The 25,837-nt window shown below is 47.4% G+C and overlaps 1 protein-coding gene across 2 annotated transcripts in view; it reads right to left on the bottom strand.

Annotated features, from left to right (window-relative positions):
- The window catches only part of ASH2L (ASH2 like, histone lysine methyltransferase complex subunit), a 1,246,012-nt gene that overhangs the window by 1,128,534 nt on the left and 91,641 nt on the right, over positions 1-25,837 (bottom strand). For both annotated transcript variants that reach the window (XM_069617945.1, XM_069617946.1), the window contains exons 3-4: positions 17,961-18,106; positions 16,691-16,779 (exon numbers count right to left, since the gene is read on the bottom strand). In XM_069617945.1, the coding sequence (XP_069474046.1) occupies positions 16,691-16,779; positions 17,961-18,106 (235 nt within the window). The remainder of the gene's footprint in view (positions 1-16,690; positions 16,780-17,960; positions 18,107-25,837) is intronic.

The raw sequence follows: 25,837 nt of genomic DNA on the forward strand, positions 1-25,837 counted from the left end.
GGTATTCTTATTCTAGGTATCTACACTCTTCTATGCTCTTCTATGAAACCTTCTATGGCGATTGTATGTTGTCATTTCCCATTTGACATATGAGAGAAGGTCAATATACAAATCATGTTTTAAACCATATTCAACTGAATTATATAAAATCCTTCCTTATACATTCCTATTTCCAATTATGCCACTTGTTAAGCTTCTATTCCTGGTCATTCCACTTGTCCCCACATATACAATTTTTCCAATTCCAACATGTTATTATGCACGATTAACCACTGACTGGGTGTGGAGGATCCTGTATTTGATATGACAATCTTTTAATTTAATGTTTTTGTATATCGCACTTGCATTGGATTGGGTCAGGGAAGCATACACAATCAGTACCAATAACATTAATATATCAGATATCAGTTCTACGCATGCTGCTCCCACATTTGTTATGCTTCTATTCTTTGTCATTCTAATCTTCCCCATATAATCACTTTTTCCAATTTAAACATATTTGCATGTATCATTGACTGAATATTTATATAATATACATGACAAATTGAGGCCAGAAAAAATATATATGCATATACTCATGTTATTCCCCCATTTGATTATGCGTGGCTGATGAGCAAGTCCAAACAGATGCATTGGTGCCATCTACAAGAAAACGTGCATCTCATTGTCTTTGGTGAGACCACGTATAGTGCATCTGAGCCTGCAAATCACTTTCTCCTCTTCTTGAATGAGATTTAATTCTCGATCGCCCCATCGGTCATCCTTTGGGATATGCTTAATGCCAATGAACTGGATTTGTTCTTTATTGTCCATTTGGTGTACTTGTAAGGGCAGTTTTCTATTGGATACTGTTCACATATTCAAGTGCTCTATTATCCTGACTCTTAACTCTCGAATGGTTCAATCTACATAAAGCTTATTGCATGTGTAAACCCGCATTACCTGTGGGTTGTGTGTGTGCCTGGACTATGTATCATGTTGTTGGCAGGAATATTTGTTTACTTTCTCTTTGCGTTGTCCGCTTCATCCACATATGGTTTTGCCACGCAGTTTGTCAGAACAATCTTGAGAGGCTCCACCAGCCGGGGGAGCAGGGCTGTCTATGGGGTGATTTCACCTCAGGACTGGCGCGAGCCCCCCTGCTGGCGGACACAAGTGGAGAGTTCCTGGGGGAAATAAGAGCCCAAGTGCATCGGCTGAAGACAGAGCCGGGTGAGACGAGCAGAGAAGGGAGCCCCTTTCAGGCACGGAGGGCATCCAGGCACTCGTGTGCCAGGGACGGCCCATACTTCATAGGCCGTCCGCCGGTCTAGGCCCACAGGCCTCTCTCCCCCACCCAGGGTCGAGTGTGTGCCGGAGGTTGGCAGGTGCTCCATCCTGCCTGCAACAGCTCCCGGGAAAGAGAGCGGTGTCGGGTTTCTTGCGCCAAGTATTAGCGTTCAGGTAGGAAAGGGAAGGTGTGTAAAAAGGGACACCGGGCCCTGCGTGAGCCATCATTACGGCTAACACGTTGGCAGGAAAGACCGGACGGAAGGCAGTATTCTCCTAACCTGTCCCGGGGCGCTGAAAGGCTTACTCTCATAGCTCTGTAGAGGCGGTGTTGGCCAACTCTGGAGACACGGTGAATAAGGCTCAGTGGTGCCCTGCCGGGGTTGGGTCACCCCTGTAGTCGAAGGGTCCCTCCCATCAGTTGGAGGCCAGTTTTGACCCATCCGTTAAGTTTAGGATTGATCCGTTCTCCCAGGGATATCCGCACTGGGGGTGCTTGGCACTTCACCAGCTTTGTGGGGAAGTTGAGAATACCCACTGGGTTCCATTCCGAGGGGCTTTGCCTGGCGTGGTGCTGAGGTGTGTTATGGCCCAGTAGCCTACTGGGTGATGGGTGTAGTGTGAAGAGGCCTGGCTACCTTTCCTGCAATTGCCCTAGTGAAGCCCTGCTGGACAACCTGATCTGAGAAGGCCCTTTGCAGTCCTTGGACTGGTGGGATCAACCAGTCTCAATGTCTTCTCCGGCTTCTGCAGTCCAGAGCACTCAGAATTGTCCCTGGACCACCTAGTGGACCAACCAGCTGTGAATTGGGCTACTGCACGAGAAGCGTCGCTGTTCTGCGTTTTTTGTCCAGAGCGTTGTTGGTTGCCAGCTGGCACAAGTTGACTTTTAGGCACAAGTTGACTTCATGCCAAGTTTCAGCTACCAAGCATCAAAAGGATCCTGTCCTGGAAGTCTTCTTCGGCTTGACTGGAGAGATGCCTGCTGTCACACGTGTGCAGTGTCGGTCGCCGGAATCAGCTTTCCTACATCTAGTAGTGTCCCCTGAAGAGGCCTGCACCAGTGCCTGCTGCATTTCTTCTTTGGAAAGCACTGCACTCAGCTCCTGGACCCGACCAGAATCCCCCTTGCAGCTGCAGCTCATGGGCCTCCTATACTGAGGAAAACCTACCTCCAGCGACTCCCAGTCAACCCGACTAGTCACTTGGGAAAACTGGAGTCAGGGAGGGGAAGGGAGGGCAGGGGTGGGGCTCATCTACAGTCTCCCCTATAATAAAACTTTAGAATAAACATTGGTTTATTCCATTCTACTGCTGTTTTAAAAGATCAGAAAATATTTGAACTTACTATTAACATTGCTGAGAAGTCCTCTAACATTTGTCAACACCGTCAACACCACAAGAACCTTTCGTACCTTTGTCCCCTCACCCAAGAAGATTTTTGTGACTTTTAGACACAATGTCCCATTCAATGTAAAGTTAGGGTATTATTCTTGTGTAGTGTTTTTGTTACTGCATCATTACTTACTGGTGTTTAAGTGGATTGTATGCATTTCTACAAACCATATAGAAGGTTTGATAACCGAGTGTTGTGTGATATTACCAGCTGGTTTCATTTTTCTAGTGTGTTTTGTGGCTAAAATAGAGTATTTTGTACTTACTGGTCTAAGCAGAATTAGTGTGTGGACTCATTGTGGACCCCTGACCACATTTCCTCACAAGACTAAGCCTTGACCACTCCCCATGCTTGCCTTGATTGGATTTGACTAACCTCTCAGAGCTCCCCTGTTCACTATACCTAGGGTGGCCACCAGAAATCTGTTCATCAGGCCATATTTTAGAAATCCATCTGATCAAATTGTTGTTACAGCAGCGAGGATAAGGTCTTGGGTACAACGAGAAACCTGAAGGCGTCTCACCCGCTGGTCCCTGGGGAGGGGGGTCTGTCTTACAGGTGGCCAGGACACGGCCATCCCTTTTGGATCCAGTTCCTGGGGGTGGACCAGTGCGGGAGGATCACCTGGATGAGAGGTCCCCAGGGAGTGGAAGTGGGACACCAGAGGGTGAGACGCAGTATCCCCTTCCTAATAACACATTTTGACCATCCTACAAGGTAGGATACCTAGGAATTCAACCACCTCCACCCACCCTTTACGACACAAGCACTTTCTCACGGACAGTTCGCCATGAGCGACAATGGACGAACGCCAGAGCCGTATACATGACATGTCCTAACACCATGGACAGGCAAGGTCTGGCAATTACAGATTACACACACCTGACTTTCATCACACTTCCCCACACGGATAAAAAGTGGAGCACGAAAGCACACTGAGCGAGGTGAAGCACATGAGGAAACAGCAGTTCCAAGATGGCAGTTTAATACAAGGAGAAATATGGCGAGAACAGAGTCGCAAAGAGGGAAGTACCGCTGACCACTAAAGACAGTTACTTTCATGAGGCTTGGAAAGTAAGAAACGGAAGACCAGGAACGAAGGCTGATCCGACACACGGTGTAGGTTTGAGGTACCCGGGGCTCTCCCGTGTCAATAACCAAGGCGGGGAGGAGTGATTGCTGCTGTGGTACTGTCCTTGGCTCTTACAACAATGTGGCATCAGAAAAGACAGCACAGCCGGTGAGTCAGAGGGACCGATACCAAACCAGCTTGCGTTTTGAACCAAGGTTGCAATCAGCAATATTGTATAAAGAGAACAGGGTGTTAGGCGTTTGCAAAGAGCGACGCAGATAGAATAGGAAACCAAAAAGGAGTAAAACGTTATAATTAAACTTTGGGAGGCCAAGAAAAGATACCATACACAGAGTGGTTCGGCGCCATGTGGGTGCTCAGTTGAATATTAAGTATCCAACTGATGCAGAGTTTGAGAAAAGGGAATATTGAGATCGAAGTGGTCATGCAACGGGTCAAGCTAAACCTGTGCACATTCAAAAGCCTTTGATAGTTTAAAGTACATCACAATTGGTCTGAGCCCAGCTGAGGGAGACCGAGTGAAAGAAAAGAGATCTGAGCCCAATTGAGGGGGATCCAATGTTGAACTTTTGTTGAGAAAGGGATCAGAGCCTGGCCGAGCGGGATCCAGGGTGAACCCGCATTGAATACTGGAAAAAGGAAAATAACGTTTGTGTTTTTGTATACCAGACCCTCAGAGTCAAGAGACTTGCAAGAACTAAAGAGGCTTGGACACAGAGGGTCTTGAACTGTGCAAAAGGAACTATATCCTCGTGCCGCAGAACCCAGAGTGTGTGCGTTGCTAGAATGAACCGCCTAGTCCTGTGCTGAAAACATGGGGAAGGGAGGCCAACGGCCCAAACACCCCGACTATCATTTTATGAACACTTTTCTTTTACATGAACATCACCCCACATTATTTGTAAATTAATAGTAAGGATTGGCAATAAATTTTTTTTTTTTTTTTAGTATAGGTCCTTTTTATTTGACAAGACTCCACCAGGACTGCATTATTATTATTTGATGGTCGTAGCTTGCTCCCATCTGTAGATTTAGGTTTAGCTTCTCACCCTTGTGAACGTTCATAATACCCTTGAACTGTGGTCACTTGTCTTACTGTTGAAACCATGCCTTCCTTACAGTACCCCAGTGTTGTTCACCGGTGCAGTACCCTAATTCTACATGCACTGAACACTGATTTGAACCTGGTAGTAATATAACAGTTCCCTACTCTTTAAATATGGAAACATTCACTGGAAACCTACACTAGGTCTCCTCTTGCCGCTCTGAATGTAGATATGTTTTAAAATAAACAAATAAATAAATAAATAAAAATACATTTGTAGACTGAGGACTGCCATTCTTTGGAAACAAAGTTGATTTGTTACAGAGGTTAAACAATCACTAGGAGTCAATAGTTGTTCTTTGCCAAGTAATAGTGATGCAGTAGGTCCTGGGGCAGACTCCAGCAGTAGCAATGGTCTAGTGGCAATTGCCACTATTGAAAGGGCAAAGGAAGAGGAGTCTACCAATGTTTTCCGGACAACTTCTGAGGCGGAGGTTATGTGGGTGCTTAAGAGAGCAGCGTTGGCTCAGACAGAAAGAGCTTGATTTCAACATGGCCATGGGTGGAGAAACAGAAGGATATGGATCATCAGTTGGAGCAGTTGGTCAGACTACAAGGGTCTCAAGTCTCCTCCACAGGGTCTGGGAGTGGTTCTGGGTCCTCTCCTCATCCTAGATTTCCCAAGGATCTTCTCAGTACATAGCCAATCTGCAATGTCATTCTTTCCATGATAACAGTTTTTGAGTATGCTTGCGAGGTGCAAGAAGTGGGCGAGTCTGATAAGATTGCATGGTTGCTCAGCAGACTGCCCCATTCTGGCTACAGTGCCATTATGGAAATGTCAAAAGCTGACAGAAAGGGCTGACAAATTCAAGCAGGCTCTCCTCTTGAAGTTTGGGAGAACTCCTGCCCAATTCTTAGAGGTACAGAGAATACAGGAAAAAGGATAATATGTGGGTATCTTGTGACAGATTCCCTGAAAAACCTGAGCGGCTGGGTAAAGGGCCATAAAGTAACCACTTTTGAAGGCATAATCAATCTGGTCATGCTTGAACATATGTTTGCCTCTTGTCTTCCCATAGCAGAAGCAGCATTTGGCTGATACTAATGAGTTTGATCCTAAGAAGCTGGCCATTGCTGCAGATCTTTGGGTTTCCCCATAGAGTGCCCTATAAGGACACCTTCTTCCGATAAGCAGGAGGGGGGGGGGGAAGCAAAATGAGAAAGAGGGTGGTACTACTGATAAACATCTCCCATATAAACCACAACAATATGTGGGCAATAGGTGGCATGAGCATGGAAAGGGTAGTGGGACTAACTATCCCAAGCATGAGAGTGGACACTCCAAGCCTCACTACATGCACAGGTCCAGTGGATCTTGTGTAGCAACTGAGCACGTGAAGGTGGACCCTAGATGCAGTGGGGTACGACCTTGTGGGTCCAGTCTGAATCTGGCAGTTTCCCATGAAGAGGAAGAGATACTCACAGGAGCATCCTTCTTTTCAGATTCCTTAACCTGTGGGATAGGATCTGAAATAATCTTAGTTTCATTGGGATCCTGGTAACCTAGTGTTGCTGAGGCATATTTCTCTATCCCCGACAATACTAAGCATTATTTCAAAGATAGTGTTCTGGTGGATGGTGTAGACACCTCTGCCATTATGGACACTGGGGCCAGTTGGACTGTAGTTGATTCAGCTTTGGTAAACTCAAGAGAAGCTGGCCAGAGCTCATGTGATGCCCACAAAGATGATGGATGCCCCCCCCCCTCGAGTTTCCAGTTATGCCCGTCACTTTAACTGTGATCAGGATACCCGTTAGTGTGCAGAGGCAAGTCCCTGGAAAGGTTCTGCTAGGGATGGAACTCAGGGTCTTGTAGGGCATCGGGGGCACTGCAGAACGTCTGTGCACTAGGTTTCAGACAAAGGATGCCTTAGCCAAGCCTAAGGCCCAGCCAAAGGGAAAACCCAAGATTAAAGGAGCAAAGAAACAGAAAAGAGGTAAAGAAAACATTCCGCCTAACTCACCCACCACTGAGGTGGAGGAAGTTGGCCATGCCCCTGCACCAGACTAGTAAGAGGGGCTGCCTGAAATTCTCAACCCCCCCCCGCCCCGAGCACCCTGAACTGCAGAGTTTACTTGCATAAGGAGGTCCCTCAAGGGAAGAGTTTAGTAAGGGTCAATGTGAGTGGCCATCACTTAAAGGCTTCAGGAGACAGGCCTGTTCCTAGTTGGAGGGTGAAACCTAGGATTTACTGGGAAGATGGGGTCCTGTATAGTGAGCCCACAAAGTCCTCTGAAGGAGACGATAGGAGGTTGGTGGTTCCCCATCCAGTGAGACCCTTCCTCTTAAAATTGGCGCACAAGGCCGCCCTTGCAGGTTAAGGAGAGGTTGTCTATTAATTTCTACTAGCCTAAAATGGGGGCACAAGTGGAAAGTCACTGTAGCAAAATGCCTAGCTCCAATGATGCCGCTACCTGTAGTGGGGATACCATTTGAGAGGGTAGGTATTGACGTGGTTGGTCCCTTTGACCCTCCTATATCCTCTTACAGCAGGTTTATTCTTGTGGTAGTTGATCATGCCACAAGATATCCTGAAGCCATCTCACTGAAGACAGTAGCTGCAAAGTCAGTTGCTCGAACATTACTGGGCATCGTTACAAGGGTTGGTGTCCCTATAGAAGTTGTGTCCAACAGAGGCAGCAACTTTATGTCCAACTATCTACATGCCACGTGGAATGAATGTGGGGTGTCCCATAAATTGTCATCAGTGTATCATCCACAAACCAAGGGCCTAGTTGAGAGATTAAACAAAACTCTCAAAAGCATGATTGGAGCAATTGAGGAGCCCCAGAGGAGAAAGTGGAATCTCCCGATGACATGCTTGCCTACAGAGAGGTAGCTTTAGAAGGGGTTGGCTTCAGCCTCTTTGAACTCCGTTTTGTCAGCCTATCACGGGTTCCCTGGCTACAGTAAGTCAAGGAAGGATGGGTGATGCCCACTCCACCTGTCACTACCAATGTAGTGACCTATCAGTTAGTCTTGAGGAATAGGATGGCCTGTCTGATGGCTCAGGCCAATGATGATAGGTTGAAGGCTGGTCAGGCTTTGGTCAAACATTGGTATGACCGAAAGGCTTCACTTGTTCATTCTAACCAGGCCAAGAAATCAGATTATGAACCCTATAAGGCCTAGGCCTTTACAGGACAAATGGTCAGGTCCTTACTGTATTGTTGAAAGGCTAGGTGAACTATTTAGTGGACCTTGGAAGACCTGGTCAGGTTCCCAAAGATTTTCATGTAAATAGGTTGAAGGCTTTCATCCCTCGGGTTGAAATGGGAACCTCCGATTCCGGCTTCAGATAGGGAAGAGGAGGAATCTGAACCTCTCCCTGACCTGTTCCAAGGCAGCACTTCTGATGGCTCCATTAAGGGGGGGGGGGGGTCAAATTGTCCCTTCAGCAACAAGGCGAGGTGAAGACTTTGCTTAGACAGTTTTCCTCCTTCTTACTCTAGGTTAGACAGCTTGGTGTAAACATGAAATAGATACTGGAGACAGTGTGCCTACCAAAAGTAAAATCTACAGGATGTCGGACAAAGGGAGATCATACATGAAGTCGGAGGTCAACAAAATGCTAGATCTAGGAGTGACCGAGCCCTCTAGTAGTCCTTGGTCCAGTCCTGTGGTTCTGGTACCAAAAACACATACATCAGATTTAAGATTGTGTGTGGACTACAGAGCTCTGAATGCCGTCACCAAGAAAGATGCTACCCCCCTTCCACAAACCAATCAGTTGGTGGACAAGCCAAGTGCTGCTAAGTACCTTAACACCTTTGATCTCACTATAGGGCATGGGGAAATATCCCTGACAGAAAATGCCAAGGAGAGGAATGCAACACCGGAGGGTCTTTACCAGTTCAGGGTAATGCCCTTTGGGTTGAAGAATGCACCTGCCAGATTGCAAAGGCTAGTCAACCATGTTCTGAATGGGTTGGATGATTTCTGCATTGCATATCTGTGTGATCTAGCAGTCTTCGGCCTCACCTAGGAACATGTGAGACACCTGGAGATTGTGTTACAGGCTCTTTAGAAGGCCCACCTGACCATTAGGGCTACCAAGTGTCAGACTGGCCAGGGATCAGTCACCTACCGTGAGCATGGTTGGTGTGGGCAAGAGTCAGCCTCTTCTCAGCAAAGTACAGGCTGTACATGACTGGGCAACCCCACAAACCCAGGTGAGAGCTTTTCTAGCCCTCACTGGGTACTACCGAAGTTTTATGGGAGACTATGGCACCATAGCTGTCCCTCTGAGTGCCTTCACTACTCCAAAACAACCTAACAAGGTTTCTTAGTCTGAGAAGGTCGAACAAGGCCTAAAGGATTCCCTTTGTCAAGCCCCTGTTCTCAGGGCACCCGATTACCCAAGACCTTTCATTGTGCAGACAGATCCCTCTGACACTGGGCTAGGTGCTGTCCTTTCACAGTTATATAAGACAGGAAGAGAACATCCTATATTTTTTTATCAGCCACCAGTTTACAGAAAGGTGGGTGACTGGAAAAGGAATGTTCCGAATCCGAGACCCCTACCTCTATGGGACTCACTTCACTGTGCACACTGACCATAAGCCCTTAAAGTGGTTGATGAACATAAATGAGTGAATCTTAAGTTGCCCACGTGGTCCACGCGTCTTCAAGGCTTTGACTTCACATTGCGCATAGGCCAGGTGCACAACATAGCAATGGTGATGGTCTGTCCAGAATGTATAACCGACTGCAACAGGAAACCCATCTAGGGATGGATTAGATCCACCTGCCCCTAGTGGTGGGCTTGGGAAGGGCCAGTCAGGGTAAGGGTCAAGTGTTATGAAAGATTACTCTTTTTGGGAACTTTCCCTCCATATTCTATGGACAGCTCGTCCCCCCCAAACCCCCGCCTCCCCAAACGTTTGTCATGGGGACACTGATTAGACTATCAGTACTGGGAAACTAGTTTTCCCCTTTTGTCTTTTTACCTATTTTGGTAACTTTCCCAACAGTGCACACAGCATCTTGCAATGAAGTTCATGGGGATACTTTTTTATTACCTTAGTCTTTTACACTATGGAGTTTTGGTTATTTTTTTATATTTGCCTAAAGACAAGCGGGTGCCAGCAGTTACATTTTTACTATTTTTGCAGTACTTTTAATGCGCACATTTTCCATTTACCGCATCGTCTACTAAACGTGGCTAGTGTCCTAAAATGGCTGTGCAACGAGATTCTTTGCTTGTTCTTCGGCAATATTGTTTCTTGGCCCTCTTCCTGCCTTCTCAGGTCAGCAAACCCCCAATATAGTCATGCATTTGCCCAGAAAAGGTGCCGTTTATGCAGGCTAGTGCATGTCATTTGTGTGTGGACCCAGGAAGTGGGCGGACTGTCTGGTACCATTCCACAACCTTGGTGCCTAAAGGTCTGGAGTGTATACATGAGTGAAACCCACAGTGGTCCATGATTGGACCACTGCTGGCTGAGTGGTGCAGATACTATCGGTGGACTGTTTTTTTGCCATGAGACTGGATTTGGGATTTGCAGCCATTCCAGCAGATCAGGGCTGGAGCCAAGTATCCTGTGCAGCCGACTGAAGGCCCATGGATGACTCCTAAAGATGCCTGCCAACCTTTCCTGCAAATGCCCAGGTGAAGCCCTGCTGGACTACCTTATCTGAGAAGGCCCTCTGCAGTGCTTCAACCCTTGGACTGGTGGGACCGACCAGTCTCGAGGTCTTCTAACACTCCTGCCGTCCTGAGCCCTCAGACTTGACCCAGGACCACCCGGTGGGCCAATCAGCTCTGAATAGGGCTACCAAGCTTGAATCATTGGCGTTCCGCGTTTTCGTCCGGAACTTCGTTTGGCGCCAGCTCATGCAACAAGTCACCTTCCTGCCAAGTCTTAGCTTCCCAGCATCAAGGGATTCTGCCCTGGAAGATCTTCGACTGGAGAGACGCTCGCTGTCATCAGTGTGCAGTGACTGTCGCTAGAACCAGCGTTCCAACATCTGGTAGAGTGTCCAGAAGAGGCCTGTATCGGTGCCTGCTGCATTTCTTGATCAGAAAGTATTGCACTCAGCTCCTGGACCCTACCGGAATCCGCCTTGCACAAGCAGTTCCCATATTTCCTCTACTGGATCCAATGGCAGGAAAAATCCTACCTCCAGCGACTCTGTGTCCCTGCGTAGTCAATTGGGGAAAAAATCTGAGTCAGTGGGGGGTGAAGAGGGGGTGGGGGAAGTACCCCTAATACTTCGACGCCCCAGTCTCCACCATTAAAAAAACCTTACAATAAAATGTGGTTTGTTCGATTCTGCCGCTTTTTAAAATGTTTGTTCTAAATGTTCCAAAAATAGTTGAGAAGTCCTCGGGAACATGTTTCACCACAACAAGAACTACCTACCTTTGTCCCATATCCTGAGAAGAAGCTTTTGAGAGTTTTGGGCACAAGGCACCATTTAATATAGGGATTGGACATATAAAGTTAGGGTATTATTCTTGTGATCTGGTTTTCATTACTGCATCATTACTTACCTTAAGTGAATTGTATGCATTTCTACAAACCAAAGGTGACTGTATATATGTTTGTTAACAGTGTTGTGTGATCTGACCTGCTTGTTTCACTGTCCTTATGTATTTTGGGCCTACAATAAACAGAATATGTGTGTACTTAACTCTCTTAGCAGAATTCCTGTGTACTTCACTCTGAACTCATTGTGGATGCCTGACCACACTCACGAGACCAAGCCCCGACCACTCTCCATGCTTACTTTGATTGGGTTTGGCTAACCTCTCGAGTTCCAATGTTCACTAGAACTAGGGTGGCCTCTTGAAATCTGTCCACCAGGCCAGACTTTACATATCCATTTTAACAGTTACAGAAGTCTTGCAGGGTACACGACAACATGTAAAAGCCTCACTAAGTGTGCAAGTCTAATTAATTTACTAGAAGCCCTTTAAGAGGGTAAGGTCATCACAATGGCAGATGCAAAGCGACACCACAAAGGAGACCGTTATCCAATGTGTTAGAGGAAGATCAAGAGAATTCATGAAACCACTATAACAATTATTTTTTCATTGACTTAGTATTATTCAGTAATCTTATCTTCAAGAACCAATCCCAGCATAGCTCTTTGAAATCCGGTGAATTTGCTTGCTTGCAGCAGCAGGTTTCAAGATACATTCAAGTACACAAAACTATACCAGGCTGCTAAATTAATAAGGATACCAGAATAAGTGGACATTTTCAAGATTCTTCATGCAGCATAAAGTTACAAAAGCAATAAGAAAATACAAAAGCAATAATAAAAGAAGGGTCATCCTTTTTCAAATGGTGTATAGGTGGAAGAAGAACATTGGATAGCTTGTGGGTAGAAAATACACTTTTGAACCAGAAGGCTGCTGCTTTGTCACAAATGCCTATAGATGCATGTGTAACAGAAAGGCAGGCTTATATGGGCCTTCACTTGAGAAAAGTTTTTTTTTTTTTTTTTAAAAGTCACGTGAACTTCCAGTTGCTTTTGGCGAAACAATACATTCCAAAACTCTCTGCAAATTCTTGGTGCAGCTTATTAATGGCTTGGGTTCCACGATCGACTACAATAAGGTTCTCCCTCTTGGAAGATCTTTTAAGTTCTATGTTGCATGGAAGATAAGGTGTAACCTTATCTTCAATGTGGAACCTTGTGAAAGGAAGATATTTACTGCGCTGCAGAATCCGACTTCCTTGAAACCACACTTAATGGAAACTGAACCCTTAAAGCAAATGGTGACTTGTTCTCAAGAATGTCATGACAAAGATGAATCATAGTGAATTTCATTGTACGATGCAAGCGCCTCATCTCCTACAATGGACAAATGCGCTTAAATCCGAAGAATTATGTTTTTAAGGAGTCTGTGGTTTACGAAAGCACTAAGGATTTGGTGTCCTTTCGAAAAGTAGACTTGGTATACTTTCCACCCATTTTAGTCGCATTTGTGACCTAAAACTGAAGCCACGCTTATGGTTTCCTTATTTAAGAGCCAATCATCTGCTGGATCTTTGCTGCAGTTGCACGAAGTATAACATTAAGAAAAGATTTTGGTGGGAAGATCAATTTATTTTGCTGGCGCTACAACTAAATCATATTGTGATTTAAATTCCCAACTTTTTATTTTTGTATTAAACCCACTACAATAGCTCACAATCAAAATATTTTTTCTTAAAAGCTCATGCTTGAATACATTCAGTAAAACAATACAAACAGTACCAAATGATATACAAACACACTAATGAGAACACCATAAAGTGTGCGTGGACATGTGTGATGCAACTGGACTGAACTTTCTGATGTTGCTTCCATGAGTACCTCGTAAGTTAGTAATTTTACAATACAGAGAATCCATGGCTGGCAAGAACCTCAGATGGCCAATACCGTTTGGGGCGGACTCACATTTCAAGTATGAATGATGCAGACATTCATCCTTCGGATGTTGCTTAGCAGACGTGCAGTATTGTAATTCTCTTTACACCCCAGTAGCTGGGAAATGCAGCACCATTTTAAATCAGCTGTGACCTGCAAGCCATTAGTCCTGTAAACTGACAGTCCATTTATTTTGAATATCTGCTGCCAGGGAAGGCTTCAACCTTTTGAAATTCACTGTTAGCAGATCAGTCAGAGTGACATGCAACTTTACATGAATCGAACACTCAAACTTTGTAAAGTTCAGGAAGTTCATCGAAATATGAATAACCTAAAAATGAATGGGTGTTGAGTGGCGGGAGGTTCAGACAATTGAATTTCTCAGGCTTACTGGACACACAGAAGAAGTGCACTTGACAAAAACTGCTATGGATATATATATACAGCCCTCCACATAAGGTGCGTATCAAGGTTTTTTTTATTTTTTTAAACGCACAAAAATCTTATCAATACGGCCCTTTCAATTCTTCCTTGCATACCAATTACTCAGGCTATTTATGGCAGCACCCCATACATCATGGAGCTCACTGATGACAGCCTGGCTAGCAGCAGCTTGCAAATTCACCCTTTACTTTAGTAATCAGCCCAGTTCCTTGAAAGAAGCAACTGGGAATGAGTCCTAGTCAAAACATTTTAACACTCTCCTCCGTGTAAAGGGGAATTTGTGTTTTGTTCAACTGCCTGCATTTTGTAGGTTGCAGTGTTATTAAAGCATCATGAACATGCTTTTCACTTTGCTTTAGGACACAGGTAGTATTGTGTAAAATGAAAATGTTCTTAAACAAGGCCTGTGTTTCTGCTTAATTGGCTTTAATAGAGGCAGCGCAGTTGCAGCAGCATGGACATTTTATACTTTGTTTTCTTTTCATCACAGAAGCACACCAATTGCATAGCTAGGCATGTGGTTTGCATTTGAGCTAATTTGCATACCCACAATGCCTTGCTGTTGTGGCTCAGAACTAGAGGTAAACTTCCAGGGATGGCTACTAAGTGGCATTGTGGAATGTGCGACTTGGCTCAAATGAACTTTCCTACTTTCACTATAGAACGCGTAGGTACATTTCCGTACCTGGCTGATGAAATGTTAGTTTGCCCTCTGCTGTCAAAATGGCAGAGTGCACCCACTTCAACAACAACTACCATTTCAACAAACAGAATGAGCATGGTTCTATGCGGTCACCTTCACCTTCCACCATCGCAAACATTTGGAAGTTACTTCTTTCCATCCCCACTTCTCTTCACACAGGGCACAGTGGTTACAGTGTCAATTAAGTTCATTACCGGCTCAACGTTTCAGTCTCTAAAGAGCAAAACGCTGTAGGACGAATGCTTCCTCACGAGCTAAAACTGAAAACAGGTGCTGTAATTCTGCTACTACGCACTCTTATGCCATCACTGGGACTCTGCAATGGAATAAGGTTGACAATTACGCGTCTACAAAGACACATCACGGAGGCCAGTGCGATTGATGGAACATACATACTGCTCTTTTACCATGCATACCTCATTCCATCTGATAAGTTTAGCCTTTTCAATGACAATTAATAAGTCACAGGGACCTACGCCCCTTCCTGGAAGCTATTGGCAGTAATACGATATTTAAGAAGGAGACAGAAGTGACGCTATGAATTACCGATCAATATAGACTTTATATTTTTTTTTTGTGTTTTATTTTAAGATATGCGAGAACGGCGTATGTTACCCGGAACAGCTAGTATTGCTGAATCCCTTTGGGAAAAACATGCATAATACTCATTCTCGCTCTCTCCAGATGTCACACTGAAACTACATTCAACTAGGATTAGTTTTCAATGACTTAAGTCGATTGCATACTGCATTATACAGAAGCAGGGCAGTAGAATGGTCAGCATGACTCTTGATACATAATACAGGCACTAAACCTGCAGGTTTAGGCGTTACATGCGCCCCTTTGTTTCAAATCATTTAAATGACCTCCATTTTAAAGTTGAGATATTAAGATTCTATGTTTTGTACTTGGTTTCTTTTCTTGCCACTTGTCCCAGGTTGTTGTGACTGTGTGCTCAGTTTCCCGTAGGGGAGCTGGGAATTGCTGTGGCACTTGTGTCAGCAGAAGCAGCCACTGAACTACACCCACCCTCCCAGCAGCCTTAGTGTGGAATTTTAACATGCATTGAACAGGATTCAGTAAGCACAGTTCTGTCCTGCGTTGAACCACAGAACCGGTAGACCAGGTGTGGAATGGCCTCAGCACGCTGGTTAGGACTGTCGAATCTGCAGAACTCCATTCTGCATCTAGCCCGCAATCTGGGAAATAATTAGTAATCACCAGATGAGTGCTGCCAGTCAACAAGGCGATCTGGCCTTCATGAGCAGAGTTTCTGTCAAGCGCTCCTGTGATTCCATTGCCCATTCTTCGCCGCCTTTTGTATTTTGCCCTTGGCCAGAACTGATGGTTCTGTTTTAAATTACAAGTGCTAATTTACTTCAATTCTCATTTTAAAATCAAGGCTAGGGCAGCTCTGCCACCCACACGCCCTCCCCACCACCACCCTTCACCCCAGCAATACCTTTTAAAATACATATACTTTTCCACCACCAATCGAAGTAATTTTGCCAAAGTAAATGACTGCATTGTATTTAAAATTAGCAAAATAACGGGACACCCTACAAACTAAATTCCGGCTCTGTTGGCTTGGAAGTGGGCCGTCTTTTGTTATAGACTACTTTCAAAATTCCCTTGGTATTGGGGTGATCTGGTAGACTTTACATCATTGGAATTCCTCCTCCGGTATTTGTTTGGATGGAACGTTTCTACCCTTCGTGATTTCTTCCAAAATCTGCAAATACCCACGCAGCAGCACTGTGTGGGCATTTACAGATGTTAATGCCACTGCAGTGGGTCCAACTTCATTAGCTTCAGGCCCCACTTGTTAGAGAATCCTGGCCATGCTCCTTTACGGGACAGGATGTCCTTTTCCCTGTGTAATATTTGGAACAGTTTATCCTCCTACTCGCCTGGAAGTTAAGGAAGATATGTCTGCAAAGGCTTGGCTGCGCTACTTGCTAGGTGTCCTGCGGAACATTCCTCTGTTTTCATGGTTGTCTGGGGAAAGGTGGGTATCGACCAAGCGCACTGCATAACCTGTTTTTTACTTCATGAGCCAAAGGGAAGGAAACCAGGTAGTATTACAACCACTTTTTCGCTCAACTAATTTCTTTGACTAGTATATTTCACACTTGTTGGGAATACAGTTGGGAGGAATGCAAATCAGGGAGAGGGTTGCATTGAAAGAATGCCCCAAGCACAAATATCCCACATGAACACTACCTTAAAGACTAGCAAGAATAAATCGTTGCCAAACAGTACACATCTGATAACACAAAACGACGGCGCAGCCCCAAACAAATCACACTTACTGGCTTGCTTGCGTAAGAAGTAGGTATTCCCGCTGTGATGACACACATTGCAGTGAAAGCTGTAGTTGGTCATGAATGGCAGACATGCTCTGTAAATGATATTGCAGAACAGAACAGTTAATCTTTTTAAACACACACGTTGCCATGGAAATAAGAATCTCCAACTAGCATTTGGTGGCATGTTCACCTCTAGTGGAAATCAGAGATTGGAAATAGACAATTCACAATATCACTGCGATAAAATCATAAATCTGAAGTAGCAAATCAACCTTCCATTGGATGTCATCTTTATCCCCAATACAATGTATAGAGTATATGGCCAAGTATATTCTACTGGGTGCCAGCATTTCTTTATTACATGTCTGATGGCTTTGCACATTCTTAAAAATGTCACTAGCCCTACAGGGCCAGTCACTTGACCTACTCGCCTCAAAAAAAGTATTCTCGCCCCTCCAAAAATGCAAACCAATAAAATCTAAACAAATCCAAGTTTTTGGGTTAAGTGATGCTTTTCAGTCAGTAAATACATTTGGTGCAATGCTGCCACCCAGTGCCCAGCCGCGCACATTGAAACGTATTTGCCACTTACTGCTAAGCAAGGTTTATTTGACGTAAATGGCAAATTAAAAATCTATCCCTGTCCTCGCCCTTCATAACATTTCCTCACCTATGCGAGGAGTCGAAGAGATTTTGCGAGCTCTGTCCCTGGTCAGGCCTCAACCATTGGCGAGCGATCATTCCACTCTTGGCAAGTAAGAAAGGTTGTTAGACCATGGTGACAACTGGAGTAGGGGAAAGGGCAGCAGAATTATGCACTGCAGATAGTGTAGGTAAAGATCGAAAAGCTAGGCCACCCAATGCTGATATCGCAGTGGATTTAAAAAAAATAAATGCTAGGCTGCCATTTGTCTCTCCCAAGAGCAAGAGTGGCAAAAAGCTACCCGTTTTGATTATGGGAAGCGGTTTGTGAACTGCTGCGTTTCATCATCCATACTTTTTTTTTTTTTAAATACTTTAAAAAAAACAGAGAGCAACCCAACAGTATCCTACGAAAAACCTTTCTTCAACCAGATAAAAAATGACTTCCAGCTGATTGACATAGTCCATATCCTTTACATCATTTTAAAACTAAAATTTCAAGAGTTTTAGAAAATACCAAGCAATAGAGTAACACAAGGTCCTAAAACCGGTTTGAAAAATTGTCAAAAAAATCAAGTGGCATTAATACTGTAAAGTATGCAAGCACTGTTAGAATTGTTGTTATGCGTACGTTGTGTCGATGCGGAATGTTTTTGCTGAAAACCACTTGGAACAAATCCCACACTGCAATTCGATTTCTCCAAGCTGCCGGCCACTGTCGTCATCCACAGAACCTGTCTGTGCATCCATGGCTTCTGAACTGTCTCCTGCCCCTTCCTAAAAGCACAAAATGATGGATGAACACAAATCCTTCAGATTGGTGAACAAAACAGGTACAATATTAATGGCCTGGCCATTATTCCAATGAATTTCATGTCAAGACTGACGCTTTGGATCATGCTTCACTCATCACTAAACATGACAAACTACATTTCCCAATAAACTTCATAGAACTGAAGTCCAGAGCACAAACAATACACAAACACCATGTCCATTAACAAGCACTTCTTGCTTTACAGCATTCAAAGTCTTTAACAGAGAACTTATCTTTGTTTGCTACTCAGAAGAAAAAGGAGATGCACCCTCTTTATGCGAGGGGTTTATCCAGTGGGCAATAGAGGTCTGATTGTGCTTTTATGTGGACAGGATTACGCGGACCACGGAGCAGTCCATTAGCCAGCTATATGCCGTGGTCAAAGTGTACGAAAGGTCAAAGTGTACGAAAAGAAGCAGTGGAACTATGTTCCCTGCTGGCCGGCCCCCGCTCCCCACAAACCCCATCGCCATGCCCCCTCCCACGCACAATACAAACCCCCAATCAAACACACCCACTGTTTTTTTTCCAATACATTTTTATTGAAAATTCCACATGTAACAAACACAGAAAGAACAGAAAAACCCAGTTTTCCCCAACCCAATTCTAATCGGTCTGTCTTGCCTCGGCATCCACAGAACCCCTTCCCCTCCGACCACCGCCCGATCCATGAACCTCCACACCTTCCCTCGATCATCCCTCTGCCAATCTCTTATGACCCTGAGCTGAGCTGCCAGGTAATATACCCTAAAGTCCGGTTCCCCAACTCCCCCCCGGGACACCAAGGCCTTCATAAGGGACTCCGCCACCCTCGGCCGCCGTCGCTTCCAAATGAAGCAGCTTGTTATCTTTTGTAGGGCTCTAAAGAAGGACGGCGGGATGCGCACTGGGAGGGCCGAGAAATGATACAACAGGAGAGGGAGGATCACCATCTTCAAGGCGTTGATTCTGCCCAACCAAGAGATCTCCAGGGGGCCCCAATCTACCAGTTTCGATCTGACCTTCTGAAGGAGCGGGGGTAAATCTGGGGTATAGATGTCGCCGAGGTTCCTGGTCAGATGAATGCCAAGGTACTTTAGCGAGTTGTCAAGCCAACGAAAGCTATACGCTTTAAGGTCCTGGACCATACTGGACTTCAAGGTGAGAGGGAGGGCCTCCGATTTATGGGTATTGATTTTTAAACCAGCTACCTGGCCGAACCGGTCTAGTTCTCTCGTCACTGCAAGCAAGGAGGTGATCGGGTGGGTCAGTGTGAAAATCATGTCATCCGCAAAGGCTGCGATCTTATGGATCTGACCCCCAAACGGGATACCCTCAATGTCCGTAGTCAATCTCACCGTTTGCAAAAACGGCTCCAGGTGGAGAGCATATAAGAGCGGAGACAACGGGCAACCCTGCTTAGCCCCCCTTTCTATTTGTACCGCCGGAGAAATTTGGCCGTTTACTGCTAAGCGTATCACGGTGGCACAGTAATTTGCCTTTACTCGCTTCAGGAAGCCCGGGCCGAAACCCATTTTACCCATAGCCGCAAACAAAAAGCCCCACTCCACGCGATCAAAGGCCTTCTCGCCATCGATCGCCAAAAGCAGGGCCGGTAGATTCTTTTTCTGAGCCTTTTCCACTAAATGAGCCAATCGCGTCACGTTATCGGAAGTTTGCCTGCACTTTATAAAACCCGCCTGGTCCCAGTGATCCAGTGTGGGGAGGACCCCCTTGAGACGATTGGCTAGGATCTTGGTGTGGATTTTAGCGTCAATCAACGCAATAGGGCAGGTCTTTACCATTTATGAAGGAGTAGGACTTTAGCCTCATTCATGGAATCGGGGATAAGCCCTGTGGAGCCAATAGAGTTGAACAATTTAGTAAGGATGGGGATCAGGACCTCTTTATGTGTTTTGTAGAATTCAGACATGATGTCATGATGCCTACCCCCGGAGCACCAGGCCAGGCCAGGCCCAGCACCCCCGGAAGCAGGCATCATGCCCTCGGGTAAAAGCCCAGCGGCCCCTTATAGGGGCTCTTTGGCGCCAGGCTCATGTTGGACATCAGTCCTGGCGCCATAGGCGCCAGGCTCATAAAGGGAGGCGTTTTGTGCACTTACCTGATGCAGACCATGCTGCACGCTTTAGGCCTCCCTGAGACCTGAAAGGGACTATTTTTTCCATAGGGACTATTTTTTCACTCTGGCGTGGCCAGGGAAGGATACATACCTAGTTGGGGAAGGATACATACCTGGGACTTCTTTGGAGGCTATTTAAGCCACGCCCAGACAGCAGCTCATGCTTCGCGTTGTTCTGCTTCCTGCAGCTTAACGCTCACCGTGTCTGCTCCTGCTCCTGGACTCCAGCCACGCCCTCCTCGAACCTGGAAGACCTGCAAGGAAGGAAGAGAAGAGAAAAGTGAAAACCAAGGACTATTTCAAACTTCTTACCTACATCCGGAATCTTCTCGCCAGCATCCCTGAAGAAAGACTTCCATTTAAAAGCATTGCGTTGCTCGCTGCAGCACCACGCTTCACTCACCTGTCCTCGAGACATCTCCCGGCTCCATTGCGGCTGTCAGCATCGGACGCCACATCTCTGCACCTAGGGGAGAGAGGAAGAAACAAAAGGTGAGCAGAAGGAACACAGAAGGAAAGCCTGATTAACAGCCATAATACTTACCGGCTTTTCTTCCACATTTCGGGTCGGTGCCGCCCAGTTGGCAGGTACCGTACCCCGGCCCCTATGGGGAAAGGACAAGAGACATTTCTGGGGAATGATAAGGACATTTAGAGGGATCGCCCTCATCACTACTCACCTCGGCAGTTTAACCCCTCGACGCATCGCCTTCATTCTGCACCTGAAATAAAGGACAGATCACAGGTTAGAAAGACAACATAAAGGGGGCCTCACTTGAACTTTGAACTTTCATACTTACGGCGCATCGCTCAGGAAAGTCAAGTGGATTTTGCCAGCGCCATTCTGAAAACCAGTGAAGTAACTGGACGAACACGCGCCCCTGCACCAGAAGCAGGATGGAGAGTCCATCCTTCCAAACCATAAGGTGAGCTTCAACCGGGGTTTGGAGGAAGTTAGAGAGGAACGAAGGGGGAAGGAGGAAAGGGGGGGGGGGGGGCTAGCACACTTTTCTGCAGACTGTTAATCCCCTTTCTCATCTGCAGAAGGATATTCCTACGGGCCAGGCAAGCACGATTTGGAGGTCCTGTCCAATCGGTGTTCCAGGTCCTGCGCATCACGCTAGAAGAGGCCACAGCAATCCAGACTAGACCAGCGCCCCCGTGGGAACCAGGTGAGCGTTACACATGAACCCATCAGGACACGGGGCCTTGTTGGAGGGCATGTTGTTGATCACACTGCAGACTTCATCCATGGTGATCTCAGCCTCCAGCGCCTCCCTATCCGCCTGCGACATCTGACGACACTCCGCCAATCGGAGGTATGTCTCCTGCTCCGAACGCGATGGGGCATCCGACCTGTAGAGGGCCATGTAATACTTACAGAACTCCCTCTCTATGTCAGAGTTCCTAGTGAGAAGGGTTCCTCCCTCACCTTTAATTTTTAGGACTGGTGTATCCCCCGACTCCTTCCGAAGTTTTCTGGCTAGCAAACGGTCGACCTTGTTATAGAACTTTTGACGCAGCCTAAGGAGTGTGCGTTCTGCAGCTCTGGTCTGAATTAGGTTAAGTTGACCTCTCACTGCTCTAAATTCCCTTTTAACGGCGGCCGATGGCCTATCCCCCCCATACGAGTCAACACTTCTTTAAGTTGGAGTTCAAGCCTCCTCCTCCTCCTCCTCCTCCTCCTCCTCCTCCTCCTCCTCCTCCTCCTCCTCCTCCTCGATGGGGTCCCTGAACAGCGAGACTGGATACCTCCATTTCCAAATGCCCGCAGGGCTTCTCGGAGTGGAGAGCTTAAAGGTAAGTGGGGCATGATCCCCAAAGGCGATCGCCCCAATCTCTAGCGCAAGAGCTCTTCCCAACAATGGTTTTGAAACCCAGACATAATCTATCCTCGAATGTGACCTATGCGCATGCGAGTAAAAGGTGAAGCCCGCAGCATCCCATAGAGTTCCCGCCAGACATCGATCAGGGCCAAATCCCGCATTTTCCGCACCGAGTCTCCCGATGGCCCCGCCTGTGGTTCCAAAGAGACAGAGCTCCTATCCCTAGAAGGGTCCCACACTAAATTAAAGTCTCCCAACAGGAGAATATTAGCCCTGGCAAATTTCCCTAGGCGGGCCAGAATATTTTGTATGAAGGCATCCTGGGCTTGGTTGGGAGCATAAAGTGTCGCTATCGGGAAAGTGTCCACCTTCCCTTCCAGAATCAGGGCTAGATATCTACTGCAATTGTCTTTTTGCATAGCGCTGATGGTGAGATCAAGTCCATCTCTCAGGGCTATTAATACCCCCCCCTTCTTATGTGGTTGTGCGGCCGGGAATAGCCCCGAAATTTAATTCTATGGGTGTCCCTAGTATGGACATGGGTCTCCTGAAGGGCCACTACATGTGGTTGTTCACGCTTAAGAAACCTCTCCACCCTCAACCTTTTAACCAGGGAATTAAGGCCATTCACATTTAGTGAAAGGCACTTTAAGAAGTCGGCACTAGCCACAACTCAAGGTTGACGAAGTCTTGCTGCCCCGCTCTGGGCCCCAAAGTACTCCATCGTATACCACCCGAAGGAACTCTTCCACCTCAGGACACAAGACGGGCTCCCAAAACCCAACCCCTGCATCCAACCCCTTCCCACCCCCCCCCCCCAAACCAGGCGAGATCGGCTGGAACCAAGCCCCCCCTCGTGACCATTCCCCGAGAACCGAACTCAACAACACACCTGGAAACTCCCCACGCGGGATAACCCAATCCCATTCCAAGTACCCACCCCTCCTCCCTCCCTGATGCTCAAACACCACAATTATGCTGCCCAACAACTGGTATATAAACGCATAGACTGATGCCGTCCCCGGACTCAACCCTGGTGGCCGCATGGCTGCTCAAGGGCCTATGTGTCCAAAGGGGGACCCGCCTCCCCCGAAGGATTCCTCGCTGAATCAATGCTAATGTCCCTCCTGGGAGCCTGGCCCGTGGCTTTCTTCTTTCCCCATTTGGGTTTAGCCGTAGACCATTCCCAAGGTCTACGCTCGGCAGACTGTGCCTCCCGCAGCGTTGCAAGGGACAGCGACCGCTCCTCCAGACCAAGCAAGGCCAGACCCGGTTCACAGGTCGCGATTTTATGTTGGGATCCTTGCCAAGTGAATGACAGACCAAACGGGTGGGCCCATCTACACCGAATTTGCTGGGACCGTAGATAGGACAAGACCAGGCCCATCCTTTTAATTAACGTAATCCCCGCCAGGTCCTGATACAGAGCTATTTCGTGACCGTTATGGGTAATGTGCGTGGCCCTTCTCGCCTTTTCCAAAATCTTCTCCTTCGGCACAAAATTGTGGAACGCCACTAGCACATCACGTGGACGAGAACTCGGCTCCGGACTGCGTGGGCCCACCCGGTGGACTCTGTCAAACTGCATGTCTGTGTCCTGGTCAGAGTTTAGCAGGCCGCCGAAGATCTCCTTCAAAGTTGGGGAATAGCTCCTGATCGGTGATGCTCTCTGGAAGGGATTTAACCCTAATGTTCGACCTAGACCTGTTCTCCAGCTCCTCGGCTTGTAGCTCCAGGTTCTGGGTGGCTGTCGCCAGAGTTTCTAAGAGAATGTCCACCTTCCTCGGTCAACTCCCGGATGGCTCGGTCATTGATATCCACCCTCTCTTAAACTTTGTTAATTTCTCTGAGGCCTTCTGCCAGGTCTTCACAGAGCTTGTCCATCTGTAGCTGGCCCACTGATGTAATCTTTTCCACCAGGTCTGACATGAAATGCGTTAGCATGGCCTGAGTAACCGGTCCGTCACAGTCTCTCTGGGAAGCCTGGGGAGCGTTTATCTCCATGGATGCGGCTATTTCCTGGATGGATGCCGTCTCTGTGTCTTTTACCCAAAGTTTTGTAAGGGGCCCCTCCGTCAGTCTTATAGGGCCTTTTCCCTGGGGTGGATTCTCTCTCCCCCTGTTCCTGGACATCTCAATGCTGTGTGTATCAAGTAGCCAGGACCCCAGGGACCCAACGCAAGGGCAAGCTGGGCCTCCCTGCCACAGGCCTGGTGGTTACTGTAGAATCCCGGTGCTTCTCCCAAAGAGGGGGCGGGGGGGGGGGGGGGTGCCTCCGCCTCCGAGCCAGTCCAGACTCGCCAAGCTGCATGGACCACGGCGCCAGCCGGAGCCCGGTCCCGTGAGCAATCCCAGAATCCAGGCTCAGCGCCTGGGCTCAATTCAGTCCTCCGGGCCCCCCTCCCCCTCGGGTGACCCCGTAACCTAATTTCTTCACCTGCCCCCCCCCCAGCCTGCGGGGGTCAGCGCCTCTGGGGCCCCTCGGGCCTCTGCCAGGGCCCGAGTAGTGAGTCCGCGGTCCCGGGCTCACCACCCTCTCCTCCGCCAGCGCCCTTCCAGGGGGGGGGGGGCTACCTCCCTCCCGCGGGCACCCCCGAGCGGTAAACACAAATGCTCCAGGAGCCGAGGGATCACTCTGCTTCCTTCCTGCTTCGGGCAGCTCCCGAAATGGCGCACCTCTACTCAGGCCCCAGGCTGCCCCTGTACCTCCAGTAACGGATCCTCCTCTGCAGGGCGCCGGGATCTGAGAGGGGGGCCATGCACCCCCCCCCCGTCACCGTTGGGGCCCCGAGAGCCCTACAGCCATCCACGGGGCTCGCCACAGGAATCCGTCCCCCGCGCCTCTAGACCCGGCTGGTCCCTCCGCCTCCTCCAGCTGCCGACAAAGGACTCGAGCAGCGTCACCAGATCACCGCCCGCAGCGTGTCGCTGCCCTGTCTCCGGGGGCTCACCCAGGCCGAGTGCCTAATTGCTGCTGCTAAGGGCCCCTGCCACCAACCCAAAACGCCGGGGAGGGCCGTAAATGGGGAGGGCAGAGGAATAGCCGATACCAGGTCGGGAGCCCGGGGCGCAGCATCCGCCTCCCTACGCTGCCATCTTGGAATCTCTAAATACACCCACTGTTTAAGGGCATGTTCAGTGTAGTGCACTGAACTGCAAGGTTCAACTTCTTCCTACACTTATTTTTAACTAAACCATTCTGAAACTATTTCTATTTAAAATCAAAGTAAAGGAACAGTAAAAACTTTTTAAAAAATATAAAAAGTAGGGGAGCACTACTCCCAACCGCTCCCGCCCACTTCGACCACTGTTATTTGAGCTTTCACGGATGCCTCAGGTTTTCAGTTGCCTTAGCAAGAGTTTGAGATGTTTTCAGAATCCTCTTTGAGGGCTATAGAATGGTAGAACAGTGCGTCAGAAAAAAAGAATAAAGATAGGAATAGAGGTAAGGGAGAAATCAGAAATCCTATTTTGGGGATGCTAGGGCCACTTTTTAGCCCCCCCCCACCCCCCGTTGATTTTAGGTGACCAGAAGAACGTCTCCTTAAGTCCCACTACCATTACACTCCTTTATACATTACTTCAGGTATCTGGTAGAAGGCATGCTGCACCACGGGTGCCTCTCTGTGCCCTGTCCTCTTTTTGCCCTAGGGCGATTTTATCACCCTACAGAGGTTTTAGGGAATAGGTGGGCGACTGCAATTTCCACAGAGCTCTACTGGGGTGCTCCTGTTCTGTTGCATCTTCAT

This window comes from Ambystoma mexicanum, chromosome 10 (assembly GCF_040938575.1).
Source record: "Ambystoma mexicanum isolate Mex_15411 chromosome 10, UKY_AmexF1_1, whole genome shotgun sequence".
NCBI classification, from domain to species: Eukaryota; Metazoa; Chordata; class Amphibia; order Caudata; family Ambystomatidae; genus Ambystoma; species Ambystoma mexicanum.